At 36.8% G+C, this 18,320-nt stretch overlaps 1 protein-coding gene across 1 annotated transcript; it reads right to left on the bottom strand.

Annotated features, from left to right (window-relative positions):
* Positions 1–513: 513 nt before the first annotated feature.
* MEIOC (meiosis specific with coiled-coil domain) lies at positions 514–16,881 on the bottom strand. The gene is made up of 8 exons (XM_075994619.1): positions 16,816–16,881; positions 16,138–16,275; positions 12,536–12,693; positions 9,169–9,273; positions 5,705–7,577; positions 5,078–5,212; positions 1,375–1,555; positions 514–743 (listed from the first exon to the last, which is right to left on the bottom strand). The coding sequence occupies exons 1-8, from the start codon at positions 16,879–16,881 to the stop codon at positions 514–516; spliced, it is 2,886 nt and encodes a 961-aa protein (XP_075850734.1).
* Positions 16,882–18,320: the final 1,439 nt, after the last annotated feature.

Below are 18,320 nucleotides of genomic sequence, written 5' to 3'. Positions count from 1 at the left end.
GTTTATCCTTATTTTCCTTTGTTTCCTTGGTATTATCCAGTTTTATAAGGAAAACACTTTTATATCACAATCACAACGTGGTTACTAGACTGTAGCCATAATTGGGTTACAGTCACTTAGATTCATTATTTGGAATTCTACTTACTAAGGCAGACCTAAATGAAACTGATCTCCTAGAAGAACTTCACATTTGCATTTACCTGCACTGCAGAATGGGTCTAAAGCAATATTTTAGCTGTTAGGAAATATTCAATTTACTTAAACAAACCTTGTTATTTTTAACTACTAAGAACTCCAAGAGTAGTCAACTTCACTGCTGAGTTCATTTTAACTATATGTGATTCATTCCAAATAGAAGATTTTTAAATAGAAGTTAGACTTCATTAAGCTACTAACTTTAAATCTGAAAGAAAATTAAGATACTGAAAGTTTGACAAGTTCATTAAAATTTTTTTAGCATGTCTTGATACATTTACTGTTCAGCCTTTTATTCTTCTTTCTGCTGGCATTTCCTTAATGTTTGTTTGTTTCACCTCTCTGGTTCATTGGATTGCTACTACTTATGCTTTCATGGACTTTATCTTCACAGTTTACTATATCTTGTAAAGCCTTTTCCACATCAGTTTGGCCAGCTGTAGTGGCCGTTTTTGGCAAGGTCATCTGCAGTGCACACCACAGGGTAGTGCGTGCTTTCCGAGTTGCCACACACATCTCTTTAATTGCTGAAGCAAGGGCAAACACATCTGTAAAAGAAACATTCAGGGTCATTTCATATTAGATGCCACTTAAATATCCTTTAACTATTAAAGCCTGGTGCTCTTGCTACTAAATAAACATTATTATTATTATTTATTTATTTATTTTTAGACACAGTGTCACTCTGCCACCCAGGCTGAATGGAGTGCAGTGGTGTGACCATAGCTCACTGCAGCCTCAGCCTTCTGAGTAACTGGGACTAGCACACATGGTAGCATAGGCCTAATTTTGTAGTTTTTTTGGTAGAGACAACGTTTTGCTATGTTGCTCAGGCTTCAAACATTATTTTTATTACAAAAGGATGGCTACTGATTGAACTAACCAAATTATTTTAAAATGCTTAGAAGTATTGATACTTTATTTCTGACTTGTATGACAATGACTATACTTTGAGTAGAACACAGTGTTTTATTAAGACAGTTGTTATAATTAAATGGATAAAATTAACAAAATAAGCGAAAGTACTTTTGGAATAAATAATGTGGAAACCATTTATCAATTTATTCTTTAGTTAAGTGTTAATTTTATAAAGCCAACTTATTAACCTTGGAATCTGCTTTTATTAATATTCAAATTATCACATTGCCTTTTCAAAAGAATATGAATTAATTTTTATACCTCTGTCATCTTGGCATCTAGGAACTCCTTGCCTTTGCCGATTTGAAGCATTAACAATTTCATCCTTTCTGCGTGACTGTACAATGTGAATAGACTCCAAGTGTCTATCGAGAGCAGTAGAGATATTGGCATGAAGGGGAGAGCTTCGAAGACGTTCCATTTTGCCTAGTAAAGTTACAACCTGAGGGAAACATTTTAAATATTGATAAGGCATGTAACAACTACATTGTCCTGACATAAACTTAAGTAAAAACAAACTTTCAGTGAAACAGAATAGGGATGATAGCAATAAATATTTATTCAATAAATAAATGAATGCTTACTGTGTCCTGACAAACAAAAATGAAAAGTCGGTCTTTTATACCTACTCATACATGTTAATTCTGAAAATGTCCAGTAGTTGATTACTGAGAATAAGCAACAATGAAAATGTTAAATATCCAAACATTTCCATGTCATTGACGGTGCAAATATAAGATCTGATATCTGATTCCGTTTTTGGCAAATAAGAGACTAGCCTGCAATAGAGCATTGTTAGGAAGTATCTTAACCTAAAGAAAAAAATTTGAGCTAAAAGGGAGAAGCGTTAATTAATTAGGTTAATGAATCCTGACCTCAATAAGCCTTTTTTAAAATTTAATTTTATTTTTTATTCTTTTTATTTTAGCATATTATGGGGGTACAAATGTTAAGGTTACGTATATTGCCCATGCCCTCCCCTCCCCCCTCAATAAGCCTTTAATTTTTCTAGGCCTGTGATGTTCCCCTTTTGGAAATCAGAAATATTCAAATAATAATATTGACTAGTGATAGTTTTAAAGAATCCATAATATAAAAAATATTGATTTGAATTGACATTGAAATAATATAAAACTAATCGTATAATTGTCAAAACATTAAGGAAAATTAGGAAATTTCTCAATCCTCTGGCTAATGAAGCTTTAAAAAGGACACTAGATAGATTGGTAGGGGGAGTATGTTTCATATGCCTAACTTGTTTCAAAATCTAAACTTGGAAAGTGTATGGAAAGAGACCTTTTTGAATAATTAGAATTTAAAGATCAAGTACATATTATACAATAACTGCATTTTGAAGCAAAATGACATTAGAACATGGTGTTCAGTGATTGGAGAATGTAGGGACAAAACCTCTCAATTAAGAAACTAAAGGCACTGGAATGAATGCCTCTCTAACTTCACACTCATATCAAGTTTCTTTGGAATAACTCTATTCAAGGTGTTAAATATTTTCCTCTCAACTGCATATCAGCCAAATCCTTGAGGAAAAAACAAAACACTCACAAAAAACTCCAAGGAACTACTAATTATATATATTTTAAATAAGATAATCATTTTGAGTAAATGGTAAGCACAAAGAGTAAACAAATTTGCACAGATGATTTTTAATAAACTTTAAAACTTTTTTGGGGCCGGGCGCGGTGGCTCACGCCTGTAATCCTAGCACTCTGGTAGGCCGAGGCGGGTGGATTGCTCGAGGTCAGGAGTTCGAAACCAGCCTGAGCAAGAGCAAGACCCCGTCTCTACTATAAATAGAAAGAAATTAATTGGCCAACTAATATATAGAGAAAAAACTAGCCAGGCATGGTGGTGCATGCCTGTAGTCCCAGCTACTTGGGAGGCTGAGGCAGAATGATTGCTTGAGCCCAGGAGTTTGAGGTTGCTGTGAGCTAGGCTGATGCCACAGCACTCACTCTAGCCTGGGCAACAAAGAAAGACTTTGTCTCAAAAAACAAACAAACAAAAAAAAAACAACAACACAAAAAAACCAAAAACTTTTTTGAAGACTTTTTCAATATTCTACAAAACTAGTAAACTAGAAAATAGTAAATATTTTTATCTCTTATGTATTATTGAAATAACATTGCTAAATATAGATAAAATTATTATAACAGCTATAAACATACCCTTCTAAATTAATGTGAATCATAGGCAATGCTGGGAAATGTATATTAATATCCACAATATGTGATCTTTTGGCCAAGTGCAGTGGCTCACGCCTGTAATCTTAGCACTCTGGGAGGCCAAGGTGGGAGGATTGCTTGAGCTCAGGAATTGGAGACCAGCCTGAGCAAGAGTGAGACCCTGTCATTGCTGAAAAAAAAAAAAAAAAAAAAAAAAAAAAAAAAAAGAATAAGCCAGGTGTGGTGGTGCATGCCTGTAGTCCCAGCTACTCTGGAGGCTGTGGCAAGAGTGTGGCTTGAGCCCAGGTTTTTTGAGGTTGCTGTGAGCGAGGCTGATGCCACTGGACTCTAGCCCAGGTGACAGAGTGAGTGAAACACTGTCTCAAAAAAAAAAAAAAAAAATCTAGCTGTACCCTATGTTAGTATCTGAATATACCATGGATAAATTCCACTGTACAAATTTACAAATCGAATAATAGAATTTCAACTGACCAAAGCTGAAAACTAGGTAAAATCAATCTTTTTCCGTGGAAGCAGTTCATATCTATACTTTAAAGATAGCGTGCTACAAGTAAGAAATGGATGTTCAGGCCGGGCGTGGTGGCTCACGCCTGTAATCCTAGCTCTCTGGGAGGCCGAGCCTGGCGGATCGTTTGAGTTCAGGAGTTCGAAACCAACCTGAGCAAGAGTGAGACCCCGTCTCTACTATAAATAGAAAGAAATTAATTGGCCAACTAATGTATACAGAAAAAATTTAGCCGGGCATGGTGGCACATGCCTGTAGTCCCAGCTACTCGGGAGGCTGAGGCAGTAGGATTGCTTGAGCCCAGGAGTTTGAGGCAGGAGTTTGAGGTTGCTGTGAGCTAGGCTGATGCCATGGCACTCACTCTAGCCTGGGCAACAAAGTGAGACTCTGTCTCGAAAAAAAAAAAAGAAATGGATGTTCAATAAAACAGATTCAATTATTATGTTGATTTTTCTAATTCCTAAAATGGCTTTTATTCAATCATAGAGGTAACCTGTTTTGCTGCATGCTTTTTTCCAAGAATCTTTATCAAATCTTATTTGGAAAACAGTGTAAGTTTTTAAAAGAAGAAGGTCAAAAAAGAAAAAGTATACCCACTCTATTTAAGTTGCTTAGAAAATTCTGAAATTACAAAGGAGATAATAGGAATAATCATTCATTAAATTACATAATGGCTTAACTTCAGGATTCTTTGCATTTGATTTGAAGTGATATAGTACTTTTCCAAAACAAAGGTATTTTGTAAAATTTGGCATACCTACCTACTCGAATTTATTAGTATTTAATACATAGCTGGATATACTTTCATGTTTGTTGAATAACTCAATACAGAGTTAAGAAAATGAAATATGGTAATTCCCTATTAACTTACCATCTTATATAATATAAGCATAGCTTGTTCATCAAGCTAGGAAACAAATGTTTGTAACTAAGGAATGGGACTTTTCCTATAAATAATATTCAAAATGGTTTTTGCTTTTAATAAAATTCTTTCAGTTGAAGATTAATTATCCCCATTGCCAATTTGAGTTTGAAGAGGAACCATTTAAATTACTAAAAATGCTTTTTAAATGATTAAGTGGGCTATTTCCCCTTTCTTAAACATTAATCATAGTTCTAGGACCAAACATGGGAAAGAATATATTTAGAGAATTGCATGTAATTGTGATCTTAAAATCCTTCAGAACCTGTTGAAATATTTAAAAATTTTATCAAGCAATTTAAAAATCTACTATTGGATATTTTTACAGCTTACTCTGGCTTGTTCTCGAAGTTCATCCACAATTAAGCGATCAACTCTAGATGGGTTGGAGGTCAGCCTTGGAATTGGAGTGTTGTTAGTACTAGATACTTTTTTTCCTGGATAATTCTTGGCAAGGGCCAATTCAGTCTGTAAAAAATATATATAATTTTTAGATGCTGAATTTTCTTAATATGATTTGACCATGAATAATAGTTTTCATAAGCCTAAGAAATAAATAGAAAATTACCCCTTTAAATAAAAATTCTGTTTTGGTATCAAAAGGCAACAAATGTAAATGACAGTACCACAGTATTTTCCTGTCACACCTAATACATATAAAATACCTGAAAACTCCAACTGTTTAATACTAAAAAAATTCAAAGAAATAAATTTTTACCCATTAAGGGAAAAAAATCTACTTCATAGGCAAAATAAACTTATTAGAATATAAATGACAATTATTTTAAAATCTGAAGCATTTTTAGACTTTAAGTAACCTACTTAGTCATGAACTTAACAAACATTGCACATTATAGAATTCAGCTTGAAATTAGGCAAGTATTCTTAAAACTACACTAAGTAAACAAAATGAAGACAGGAACATACTAAGTTACTCCTAAATGGTTAACTTTGTGTTACCTTTTTTCTCTCCTTTTCTAATGCTCTCCATTGTTCATAGCACTCTTCTAGACGAATATGAAGTTCACTGGCTGGTCCACTACGGGTTTTAATTGGTCTTTGAAATCCAAAAGTTGGCACGAAACCAGAAAAGGAATTATCACCATACATCATATCATTAAAATAAGGGTATAAATGGCTTAAGTCATCATAAGAAAACAAATCATAGGAATCCAACAGTGGAACAACTGAATGGCCAAAAGGGTGGGTAGATCTTAGGGGAAACCCATTTGAACCAAGTTGTTGAAAACCCTGATTATGCCTTAAATCTCCCATCATATAATTATTAGAAAAGCATGACGCCTGTGTGCGATTCACACGGCTATTAATACTGTTGTCTCCACTTCCCTGTCTGTGGCTATTAAAATGACCCTGTGACTCCAACAGATCTTGATATGTGTTTTGAGATAAGCCATCTAAATGCTTTGGACCTTCCTCAGGATCATAATGTCCACCCTGGGGCTTGGCTTGAAAATTATGTTTGTTTACATTTTCAATGATCCCATACTGTTGAGCTGAATAGTTATCACAAAATCCATTTGGCTGCTTTATTTTTTTATCGGTAACCGATTCAAAGAGATTTTCTTCTCCAGTTTTTGTCAGTCCTTCCATGTGATTGATAGATTGAATTCTTTCTGCACCATTGTAACTAAAATCAAAACTAGAAAATGCTGAAGGGTTTTCTTGGCAATATTTCTGCAATAAATTGCTATTTGGGGTTAAATTTGTGGACGATAGTTGGGGGAAATCTGAAGAATGGTTAGAACCTTTTGAAGCTGCACTTAAATGACTATTTAATTTCATCAAGTTACCTTGATTTCGATAAGGAATAGGAGTGTTATTTTTCGTTTGAACATTCATCCAAGTTGGTCTGTTTAAATTGATACCTCCTGAAGATGCTGCTGAGTTTGTTAATAAATTCACTGATTTAAAATACTCAGAATTTGGGGGATCAGGTTTAGCAAACTGTTGCTTTTCTGTGACATTAGCAAAATCATTATTGGCTGGACAAGCTGTGTGAGGTTTTAGTCCATATTCTGATTTTAAGCCAAAATCAGCAGTGAATGCTGCTTCCTTTGCAAACTGTTTTTCTGTCAGATGTGGTGTAGTTTTTGGAAATGTGAAGTTCTGCTGGTCCGGGATTGTCTCCTCCATTTTTTTCTGATTTGCTGGTTTAACCTGAAATAACTTTGTGTAGGTGTCTGCTTCTACAGTTGGTGTTTCAGGTGTGCCATTGGCTAATTTTTTACTATCTTGGACACTAAAATTTGAACATTTATTAAGCTTAGCCTTATTAGGATGAGCATATTCTGGGTATCTACAATAATCTGCATTTTCATTGTATCTATTTAATTGGGAAAGAAATATCTCTGCCCTTTTTTGCTGTAATGGTGCTTCAAGACCTTTAGCACATACTTTCTCTCTTCCATAAGAGTAAGTATCAACTCCTGATTCTTTTATGATGTCAGACAGACCAGTTTGTGGTGTAAAACAGTTTTTGATAAATGGATATTCTTGGAATGTTGTCTTAGCTGTATCATTTGTCTGAATATTGTAACAGTTAGAATGATCACTTCGTGAAGGGTACATCCATTGTTCTTCAAGGTCTAAACCAGTAAATCCATGATAAAGTTCATCTACTTTTTGTTGTGGTGTGAGATTACTATTATGCAGGTATTGCTTTTCCACTGCTGACACAGATTCACCACTATAAAAAGCTTGCTGAGAGATGGCTGTATCTATTGGCCTTTTGGTTTCTGTTAAAAGGTCATGGTGATCTGCAAATCTGCTTGTGTTCATTGGCCAAACTGACTTTAAATTGGAGGAGCAGGTCCTAGAACAAGTAAATATATTTAATTACAATTTAGGTTTTAAAGACTTTATTTCTTCAGTAGGAAAGATTTTCAGAAACATTTATCTTGCCCCACCTCAGCATTCTCTAATCGTTTCCAACTCTGCTTTATAAGCTACCATTATCTCCAATAATTCTATATCATATGAAATGTGCTATATACTATATAAATATACATTTCAATCTTAATATGTCTTTACTGTACTTTCCCAGGAAGCATTAACTAAGGCCTAAGATTAAAAAAAAAAAAGAGTCTCAGGCTGGTGACTTTATGGTCTTAGATGAATTATTTATCTATAATAAGCAGAGAATAAGTTTTTCCTTTGATTAGGTTATTATATAAAAGCATTGTTGACTATAATTTTTTGATGGAAAAAGATGCATTTTGCTTAAACTATTTTTGAAATTAAAATATCTTAATTGGTTACATGTGTTCTGCATATGTCTATATTTATGAAATTGGGTATTTGGGTAACATGGCTTCCATACACAAATAAAACAATTAAGACATATTTTAGGCTAGGCAAGGTGCCTCACTCCTGTAATCCTAGCACTCTGGGAGTCCAAGGTGGGAAGATCACTTGAGTTTAGGTGTTCAAGACTAGCCTGAACAAGAGTGAGACACCATCTCTATTAAAAATAGAAAAAATTAGCTGGCTGTGGGGGTATGCGCCTGTAGTCCCAGGTACTCGGGAGGCTGAGGCAGGAGAATCACTTGAGCCTAGGAGTTTGAGGTTGCTGTGAGGTAGGCTGATGCCACAGCAATCTAGCCTGGGCAACAGAGTGAGACTCTTGTCTCAAAAACAAAAAATAAAATAAAATTAAATTAAATTAAAAAATTTCTATCACATGAATAAAATCCATATGTATTTTTGGATACCTGTAATGAATTTTACTTTTGGGGATCTATGTATAAAAGCTCCTTGGAATTTATACTCTTTAAGCCAAACTTGAGCTCACGAACTCAGGTGAAATAGCTCTGAATTATGCAAGAATAATTTTCCAAATGAAAGTTCTTAAGCAAATAAAACCTTAGATTGAACCTTCAATTGTATGGCAAATAATTCATCAAAATCAAGATTCCTCCTAGGCCGGGCGCAGTGGCTCACGCCTGTAATCCTAGCACTCTAGGATGCTGAGGCAGGAGGATTGCTCAAGGTCAGGAGTTTGAAACCAGCCTGAGCAAGAGCGAGACCCTGTCTCTACTAAAAATAGATAGAAATTAATTGGGCAACTAAAAATATATAGAAAAATTAGCCTGGCATGGTGGCACGTGCCTGTAATCCCAGCTACTTGGGAGGCTGAGGCAGAAGGATTGTTTCAGCCTAAGAGTTTGAGGTTGCTGTGAGCTAGGCTGATGCCATGGCACTCTAGCTTGGGCAACAGAGTGAGACTTTGTCTTAAAAAAAAAAAAAAAAAAAAAAAAAAAAAGACTCATCCTAGATACAAATACTTGAATTAAGATGTCTACTGTCAGATGATCCACTACTAAGTAACAATAAAGGTTAGTGAACATACTCTATGGGAATTTAAAAGTTTACAATACTCTACATAGCTTATATAATATACTAACCCTTCAGCAAAATATGGCTGTGACTTATCTTGTTCTTCCAAAATGTTAGACACAAGTCCATATAAGTCTGTTTCACTGCCATAGTCATTTCTTTCTGTTTGAATCCTAAAAATAAATGAATATATGTGAACTATTTTATTCATGTTGAAGTAAAACATATTGATTTATCTTTCCAGAGACTTATTGTACCATTTTTTTCTATAAAATATTTGAACTGAATCTTGTCTTCAAAATAGTGTTGCAAAAATAAAAATATTTGGACTGAAGCTACACCATCATTTTAAATAGAGGGGAAAAGAACTCAAGAATATTTTCCACTCTGGTATGATATCTGTCCTACATAAATATTTTTCCTTCATTTAAAATTATATGTCTATCTCACAATGTATGTTTATCTCTTACTTCTCCTACAATATATACTATTTGTATTAAGTGACTAACATATAAATCTCTGACCTATGATGTCACAGATATATTTGGTATCATAGCTGCTCCTGAAACATGTCTAGTCCTATTATACATCGTTCCATCAACATATGCTCACTTTCTTTATTTGCAATTTGAAAATGTTATGAACATGTTTGAAAATGTTATGTTATACACTATTTTTGTGATTCTTTATGCTAAATATTGGATTAAAAGGTGAAATGTATCCTAGGTATCACAGCAATTTCCAGTTGTCCCTTATGTGACTGATCTGGGTACTATCCCTAAATCCTTGCCAAAATAGTGACTGGATAGAGTTCCATGTATCCAAAATCCACCTAGTTACTGATACTGTCTAAATACAAAATGTAAATTCTACAAGTACATGGAAAATTGGTACCTTACCTCTATAGTGTTAGATAATTTCTTCCTAGAAGTAATACAGGTTGAATGCTTGGGGACAGAAGTGTTTTGGATTTAGGATTTTTTTGGATTTTGGAATATATGCATTATATCCTCATTGGTTGAGTATCCCTAATCCAAAAATCCAAAATCTGAAATACTCCAATGAGCATTTTCTTTTGAGCATCATGTCAGTGCTCAAAAAGTTTCATATTCTGGAGCATTTTGGATTTTGGGTTTTCAGATTTGGGATGCTCAACCATATATTGTTCTAAATTGTAACTTCTTGTTTTTTCATATTTTATTTCCAACATTTCATAGTGTTGGGAGATTTTAGGAAAAAACCTTATATTTGTATAACACTCAAATATTTAATTGCTCTTTGTAACATTGGAAGGGTAGACATTAGTAATATAGTTATTACCTGTGGGATAAATGAATGATCACTTGAAATATTAAGAAACTTGTATTTTGCAAGGGTATGTGACTCGCCAAATTACTATACACTTGCCAAACTGTCTGCCTGTAAGTCCAATACTTTTTTGACTACATCATGTTACTTCATAAAGATTCAATATAAAAGCTTTTTTTGTATAATAAGGTATTATTATATATCTAGAAAAATATTCAATGTAACATATACCAAACTATTAATAGTTGTTATTGGTGAGTGGGGAGACAGGGTTAAAGTGGACTCTTAACTTTTCTTGACATATATTTCTGTAAAGTTTAAATTTTTGCAATAGCATGTATCAATTTAAAAAATATTTATTTATTTATTTATTTTTTTGAGACAGAATCTCACTTTGTTGCCCAGGCTAGAGTGAGTGCCGTGGCGTCAGCCTGGCTCACAGCAACCTCAATCTCCGGGGCTCAGCGATCCTACTGCCTCAGCCTCCCGAGTAGCTGGGACTACAGGCATGTGCCACCATGCCCGGCTAATTTTTTTTTTGTATATATATTTTTAGTTGGTCAATTAATTTATTTCTATTTTTGGTGGAGACGGGGTCTCGCTCAGGCTGGTTTCGAACTCCTGACCTTGAGCAATCCGCCCGCCTCGGCCTCGCAAAGTGCTAGGATTACAGGCGTGAGCTACTGTGCCCGGCCTTGTTTTTTGAATTATGTATTATATAGTCTAACAAAATCATTAGAGAATTTTCTAAGAATTGAAAAATTTTAACATCTTTTAATTAACAAGATACAGCTGGTCATGGTGGCTCATGCCTGTAATCCCAGCACTTTAGGAGGCTGACATTGGAGGACTGCTTGAGGCCAGGAGTTTAAGACCAGCCTGGGTAACATAACGAGACCCTGTCTCTACAAAAAACAAGAAAAATTAATTGGGCATGGTGGAGTATGCCTATAGTCCCAGCTACTCAGGAAGATAAGGCAGGAGGATCACTTGAGCCCAGAAGTTCCAGGCTGCAGTGAGCTATGATTGAGACACTGTACTCCAGCCTGGGCAACACAGTAAGACCCTGTCTCTTAAAAAAAAAAAAAGAGCCGGGCGTGGTGGCTCAAGCCTGTAATCCTAGCACTTTGGGAGGTCGAGGCGGGCGGATTGCTCAAGGTCAGGAGTTTGAAACCAGCCTGAGCGAGACCCCGTCTCCACCAAAAATAGAAATAAATTAATTGACCAACTAAAAATATATATACAAAAAAAAAATTAGCCGGGCATGGTGGCACATGCCTGTAGTCCCAGCTACTCGGGAGGCTGAGGCAGTAGGATCGCTGAGCCCCGGAGATTGAGGTTGCTGTGAGCCAGGCTGACGCCACGGCACTCACTCTAGCCTGGGCAACAAAGTGAGACTCTGTCTCAAAAAAAAAAAAAAAAAAAAAAAAGAGAGAGAGATTCAACAAATAACCTATTTCTTGTTTAAACTAAAGCTGTATTAGCATCTATCAACAGCTCCTTTATATGTAGTTAAAGGTAGATGACAGTCCCTTAGGCTTCTCTATGCAATAGGCTCCTATAATATTCTATACATCCTCTTTTGGAACCTTCACTATACTTGCAGTGCCTGACATGTCATTGTCGTCATCGTCATCATCATCATTATTGTAAGATCATAAAGGCAGGGATAATATTTGTATTGTTAATTCTGGTATCCCCAGTAGGAAAGGATCTAACATATAGCAGACTATTATTTGTGGAGCTGAATAGAAAAATAATTTAAAATATTTTGTTTGATAAAACCCTGTTTGTTGTGTAGTTGTGAAGGAAAATATTACTGAAAACGTAGAATTGGATTTAAAGAGATCTAAAAATTGTAACTCATTAATATAAATTATGTTTAGAAAGAGAAACTTAAGATTTATTACTTAAATTTCTCTCTAATGAATTAAAAAAATAACCTAAAAATTATATACAAATAACTGCCCAGTTTAGGCTTTTCTAAACATTTTATAAACATAATATTATAATGCCACAACAGTAAAATGCTGATCTAGGGAACAGAGAGCTAATAAACCCCAGTTCCTATGTAATTAAACTTAAAAACACCTCATTTAGCCTGAGAAATCTAATTTACTAATTTACCTGTTCTTTACATTGATCTGAGAATTAGAAGGTTGTTTAATATCATCTCCGTAAGTAGACCATGGTGCATAGAAAAGTGAAGAATCTACAGAACTTGAATATTCTGTTGATGAAGAAAGTGGAGTATAGGTCTGCCTTAGGTCTACATTGTCTTCACTCTGAAAAATTTAAGAAATGTTTGTATATCAGATATATCAAACTTCATTTATTACAAAATATTAGGGAAATATAAGAAATCAGAAGAAATAACACAAGTGTAAGAGTTGAGAGAATTACATTCAAATCTAGAGTTAACTTAATCTTACTTTATACCAGAGATTAACAAACAATTTCTGTAAAAGGCCAGATAGTAAATATTTTAGGCTTTGCTAGCTGTTAAGGTCTCTGTTGAAACTACTCATCTCTGCTGTTCTAGCACCAAAGTGACCATATACAATACATACACAAATGGGCATAGCTATGATGCAATATAATTTTATGAACAAAAACAAGATCTGGGCAGATCTAGCTCCTTGTTGCTGATTCCTGGTATATAAATGCCTATAATTATTATAGTTTTAACTTTTTGAACAGATGAACATTGTGGATACTAATAGTGTTATTTTAAATCATGTACAAAATTCAGTCTTAATGCCCCCAATTTGTGAAAAAAGTTAATGTACATTTACATAGAATTTTGCGATTTTCAAAGAAATTCCACATATATTATCATATTCAGTTAACCTTGTGCCATAGGTATTATCTCTATTTTAAAAAGGAAATTGAGGCTACAAGTGACTCAGACAAGATATCACAAAACTAAAACCAAAACTCAAGGTCTTTTTACTCCTAGTCAAAGGTCTTTTTTATAATTTCTTTAATTAGCAGCCTAGTTTCTATTTCTAACAGATATTGTAAAAATGACATATAAACTGTTATGAGCTCTTCAGAATTTTCTTTTTTTTTTTTTTTGGCTAGTCAAGTGAAGCAGTAGGAGTGAAGAAGGAACAAAGGAATCTGTAACTGGTTGTGATCAGTTAGTTGTAAATACTGCTGCACTTGGACCAGCTGCTCTTCAGAAATGTTAAAGGTACTACTATAATTAGAAGAAAAATATTCTACGAACTAATTTCTCTTTTTTCCCCTTTTTTTGGTGAGTGCTTTCATAATGAACTTTGAGTAAATAAATAAAAAGTTTGAATTTTAAGCTTTTAATGAATTACTTAAAACTCTGCCTTTTCCAAAAGGGATTGGGGTGCAGTGAAAATAAAAATAGAGCAGGTGGATTGCTTGAGGTCAGGAGTTCGAAACCAGCCTGAGCAAGAGCGAGACCCTGTCTCTACTAAATATAGAAAGAAATTAATTGGCCAACTAATATATGTAGAAAAAATTAGCCGGGCATGGTGGTGCATGACTGTAGTCCCAGCTACTCGGGAGGCTGAGGCAGGAGGATCACTTGAGCCCAGGAGTTTGAGGTTGCTGTGAGCTAGGCTGATGCCACGGCACTCAATCTAGCCTGGGCAACAAAGTGAGACTCTGTCTCAAAAAAATAAAAAAAAAGAAAAAAAAAAGAAAAGAAAAATAGAATGAATTTAACAAACAAAAAAAGATTACACTAATATAGACATTGTTTATTCTAGAAAATGCTTCCCTAAAGAAGTCTGAAAGTACAGATTCACAATTTTTAACTCTCCAAATAAGAAACTATTAAAACCTGAGATGCAATAACTATAAATATCTAATAAAAACACAATGGAAATAGTATTTTCTTATACTTATAAATACAGAAGAGATATAATTCTGGCTAAAAATATTTTCTAATTGCTTTCATTCTTTTAATAAAAATTTATATAAGACATGTTTAGATCAAACTATTTCTAAAGTTTTGTTCCTCACAGACACATTTATTGAAAAACAATATTTAAAATATACAACACTGATTTTACACTATACTAACAAAATGTGAAAATTAAAAAAAAAATACCTTCCAAGCATCCATCTTCAAGAATCCCAAAATATTTTATAACCATTTCTTTAAATTCTGGTTATGATTACTAGTTAAAACCTACACATTATAATTTTTCTGTTTATAGCTAATATTATGGTAACTATTCTCAAGTTGGGAAAACTGAGGCACAGAAGGGATTGTGCTGAGAGTGCCACCAAAAACTACTTTTCCAGAATTTCTGTTAGCAGCAACTTTTACAAAGGCTTTTATCTTTAGTACTTTTCTTACTTTTATCCCTTTAGTTCTAAAGTTTTTATTACAGGCTCACTTTAACTCGTTTTTATGTGTGAAGGATCCAAAGTAACATAAGTAATTGTTCATTTTTTTTGAAATAGTTGCTTAAACAAAAGCAGCATTTTCAGATTATGTAATATCACATGAGATAAACAATATTTGAAAATAAATATATTTTGGAGTAATCTTTCAAGCATATTTTATATTTTAAAATAAGTTGTGAGTATTAGAAATCAAAATCCTTTTAAATGATTGATTTAACTTTTGTATTCTTAGATAAAACAAGCAACTAAAGTAACATGCTGGAGTCAAACATAATTATAGTTGAAATATCTGGATCCTTTTCAGTTAAAAACATTTATGGAAGATTGAAAATATGTAAATATTTGGGGTGGGCATATTAATTATGATAACTGCAAAATGTATCACTTATATCTTTGATATACTTAAAAAAACCAACTGAAATTAAATCTAAGTAAATTTTAGTAGGGAAGTAAACATTGTGGAGAGCATGGAACTCTGGTCTTGGGAATGAAAAGACCTGGTTTCCACTTGTGCTTTGTCATTTAGGGAACACATCAAGCTCTCTGAGCTTCAGTTTCTCAATCTGTGTAGTTGGCATGATACTATACAAGGCTGTTAGTGTGGATTAAATAAAATAATTGATTTCTAGATTTTGTTATAATTCAAAATATAACAATATCAACATTGATGTCCTGGTTAAATAATTTCAAATGAAGATGACTTATATTGCTCTAAGCCTAATTTAATATGATTAACAAAGCAAAATGTCTTAGGTGAGGTAAATGGCAGTATGTAATTTAAGACATTGTTAAATCCAGACAATAAAGGAGTAAAGAAAATTTTACCTTAAAATTATCAAAAGTATGTTTGTACCAACTTGTAATAAATGCTCGCAAGAAAAAAACATTTTTTTTTTTGAGACAGGGTCTTACTTTGTTGCCTGGATATCATGAGGGCAGTGGTATGATCATAGCTTACTGCAACCTCAAACTCCTGGGCTCAAGCGATCCCCCTGCCTCAGGCTCCCAAGTAGTTGGCACTATAGGTGCCAGCCACCACGCCTGCTTAATTTTTCTAAAAAAACTGTTTTGATCTTACTAAATAAAAATGGATTTCCTTATGTTTCTGTAGCCATGTTATGTGAAGAAAAGATGGAAGCAAGAGTCAATGAAAAATCTTATTCCTTAACTTATTTTTTTTAAATAAGAGTATGTATTCTGCAAACTCTATTTAAAATGTCACACGTTTTCTGGTCCTGACTGGAGAGAGAGCCATTTAAACCCCTATGAATCGGCTTTGGTAAATGAGTTTGATTTAGAATAAATCGTCTAACAAAGGGTTGAGTTTATTAGTGGACCTGCGATTTGTAGCAATCATAGAAGGAAGTGGAGCCAGTCAACATCACACTGTTGAATACATCTGTTAATCTGCTGCTGGTGTCGGCACTGAGGTTCCAGCAGCGATTCGCCGCCCCTCCGCGGAACGCTACTTTAGGCTGCACAAAACAGGAATAGGAAATGGGAGAAAGGCATCACGCAGTGCAAAGCCAGACTGAAACGGCCAGATGACTGTTCTATCTTGGCTGTTTGACTAAGTCAATTCTGAATCCTCTCAGAGGACACTCATTTGGGGACCCGCGCTTCCCTCCAGCCATCTGCGGCCGACCCGAGGCGCGTCACTTGCCGGCCCTGACAGACCCACGCCTCCGGCCACAGTCCCAGTGCCGCCGCGGCCCGACGTGGAGGAGGCGGCGGCCGCCAGGACAACGCGGCGACCCCAGCCCCGGCTGGCTGGTCAGGTCCACCCACGCCGCGGCCCCAGACCCCCGTGGACCCTGTCGTTGCACTCCCTGCCTGTCCCTACCGCGCGGCCCGGTCGCCCCGTCGGGGCTCCGCACCTGCGACTCTCCCTCTCCTAGCCTGCCCGGCCTCCTCAAAGAACCGCCTCTGGGGACGCGCCCGCTCCTCAGCCTTTCCTCCTGTCGCCATCCTCCAAGCCTGGCCTCCCCCCGACCCTGACCGTCCTCACCCGTTACCCCAAGTCCCCCCCTCAGGCCTGGTGGGTGACGGGGTGGGCAGGTGTCCCCTCCTCTCACCTCCATGGGGACCCCCAGCCCCTCCTGGACTAGGTACAGCTCCTGGGGTACGGGGGTGAGGGGGACGTCGAGGCCCGGCTCCCTCAGCCCGCACCCCGCCGCTGCCGCCGCCGCCGCCGCCCCGGGCGCTGCCTGCAGCCGGTCTGTGGGTAGGGGGGTCGGAGCGGGGAGGGAGGGACAGGGGGAGAGGCCGTTACAGTGCGACCAGGCACGCGACCCGGCACCGGCCCGCCCAGCCCTCTCCTGTGAGGCCCGCCCCCTCCTTCGCACCCCCTCATTGGCCCGCTGCCCAGCCAACGGGCGACCGCTCCAGGGCTTGTTACCCACCAGAGACAAGGCTAAGAAGGGGCGGTTAGCCGACCTTGCTCTCTTGCAGCTTCTAAACTTTTCCCGCTCAAAGTAAACGCGTTCAGTATTGGCCTGGGCTGGCAAGCACCAGCCTGATGATTGATTAATAGGGCAGCGGAGGGGCGGGGCGTTAAGGGGAGGGGAGGAGGGTGAGCCTACCGGGTGGGAGAAGTGATGGAGGTGCTTGGAAGATTTGAGAAGTTGCTCAGCAACTGGCAGATAATCCTAAACCTATCCGTTGCGCACCCATTGCCACCATTTCATTTTTACCCTTTGGCTCCTCCCCTAGCTCCCAGAATCCTTTGGAGCTGCCCAGGGACTAATGGACCTTGAACCCGCTTTCGGAGGGTGAGGAGCCCCTAATGGAACTGGGCATTGTTGGGAGACCCCCTTCTGGAGGAGAGCCGGCCTCTGTCCTAGGCCCTGGCTTCAGTCATGGTGAAGACATTTGGTTGGTAATGTGGCTCTTGAAAAAGTTCACACAGACCCTTACCACAGAGAAGTCATTTCCAGCACCCAACAAGCCATTCACATTGGCAGTCCATTGGGGTGCGATGGCCTCAGACAAATGCAAGTTTTTGTGCGCAGACACTGGTAAAAAACAAAAAAAACAAGTTTGTGTTGAAATATGGAAGTGATATAAGTAAACACAGTAAGCACCTTTAGGCTGTTTATATTTAAAAATTTGAGAAATGCTCAAGTAATTAAGTGCAAGATACTCATTTTTTTGTTGTCGTTGTTGAGACAGGATCTCTGTTACCGGGGCTTGATGGCAGTGGTGTCATCACAGCTCACTGCAACCTCATACTCCTGGACTCAATCCTCTTGCCTCAGCCTCCCGAGTAGCTGGGACTATCCGCACGTGCCACAATGCCTGGCTAACTTTTCTACATTTTATAGCGACGGGGTCTCGCTGTATTGCTCAGGTTGGTCTTGAACTCCTGACCTCAAGCAGTCTTCCCAGCTTGGCCTCCCAAAGTGCTAGGATTACAGGCATGAGCCACTACTCGGGCTGGAAGATACCCTTTAAACTCAGGCACCAATGGAAATAGAATAAGGGGACGAGTTTTTTTTTTTTTTTTTTTTTTTTTTTTGAG

This window comes from Microcebus murinus, chromosome 18 (genome assembly GCF_040939455.1).
Source record: "Microcebus murinus isolate Inina chromosome 18, M.murinus_Inina_mat1.0, whole genome shotgun sequence".
Taxonomy (NCBI): domain Eukaryota; kingdom Metazoa; phylum Chordata; class Mammalia; order Primates; family Cheirogaleidae; genus Microcebus; species Microcebus murinus.
The sequence above is the reverse complement of the archived record's forward strand: the minus strand, read 5'-3'. Positions and strand labels throughout refer to the sequence as shown.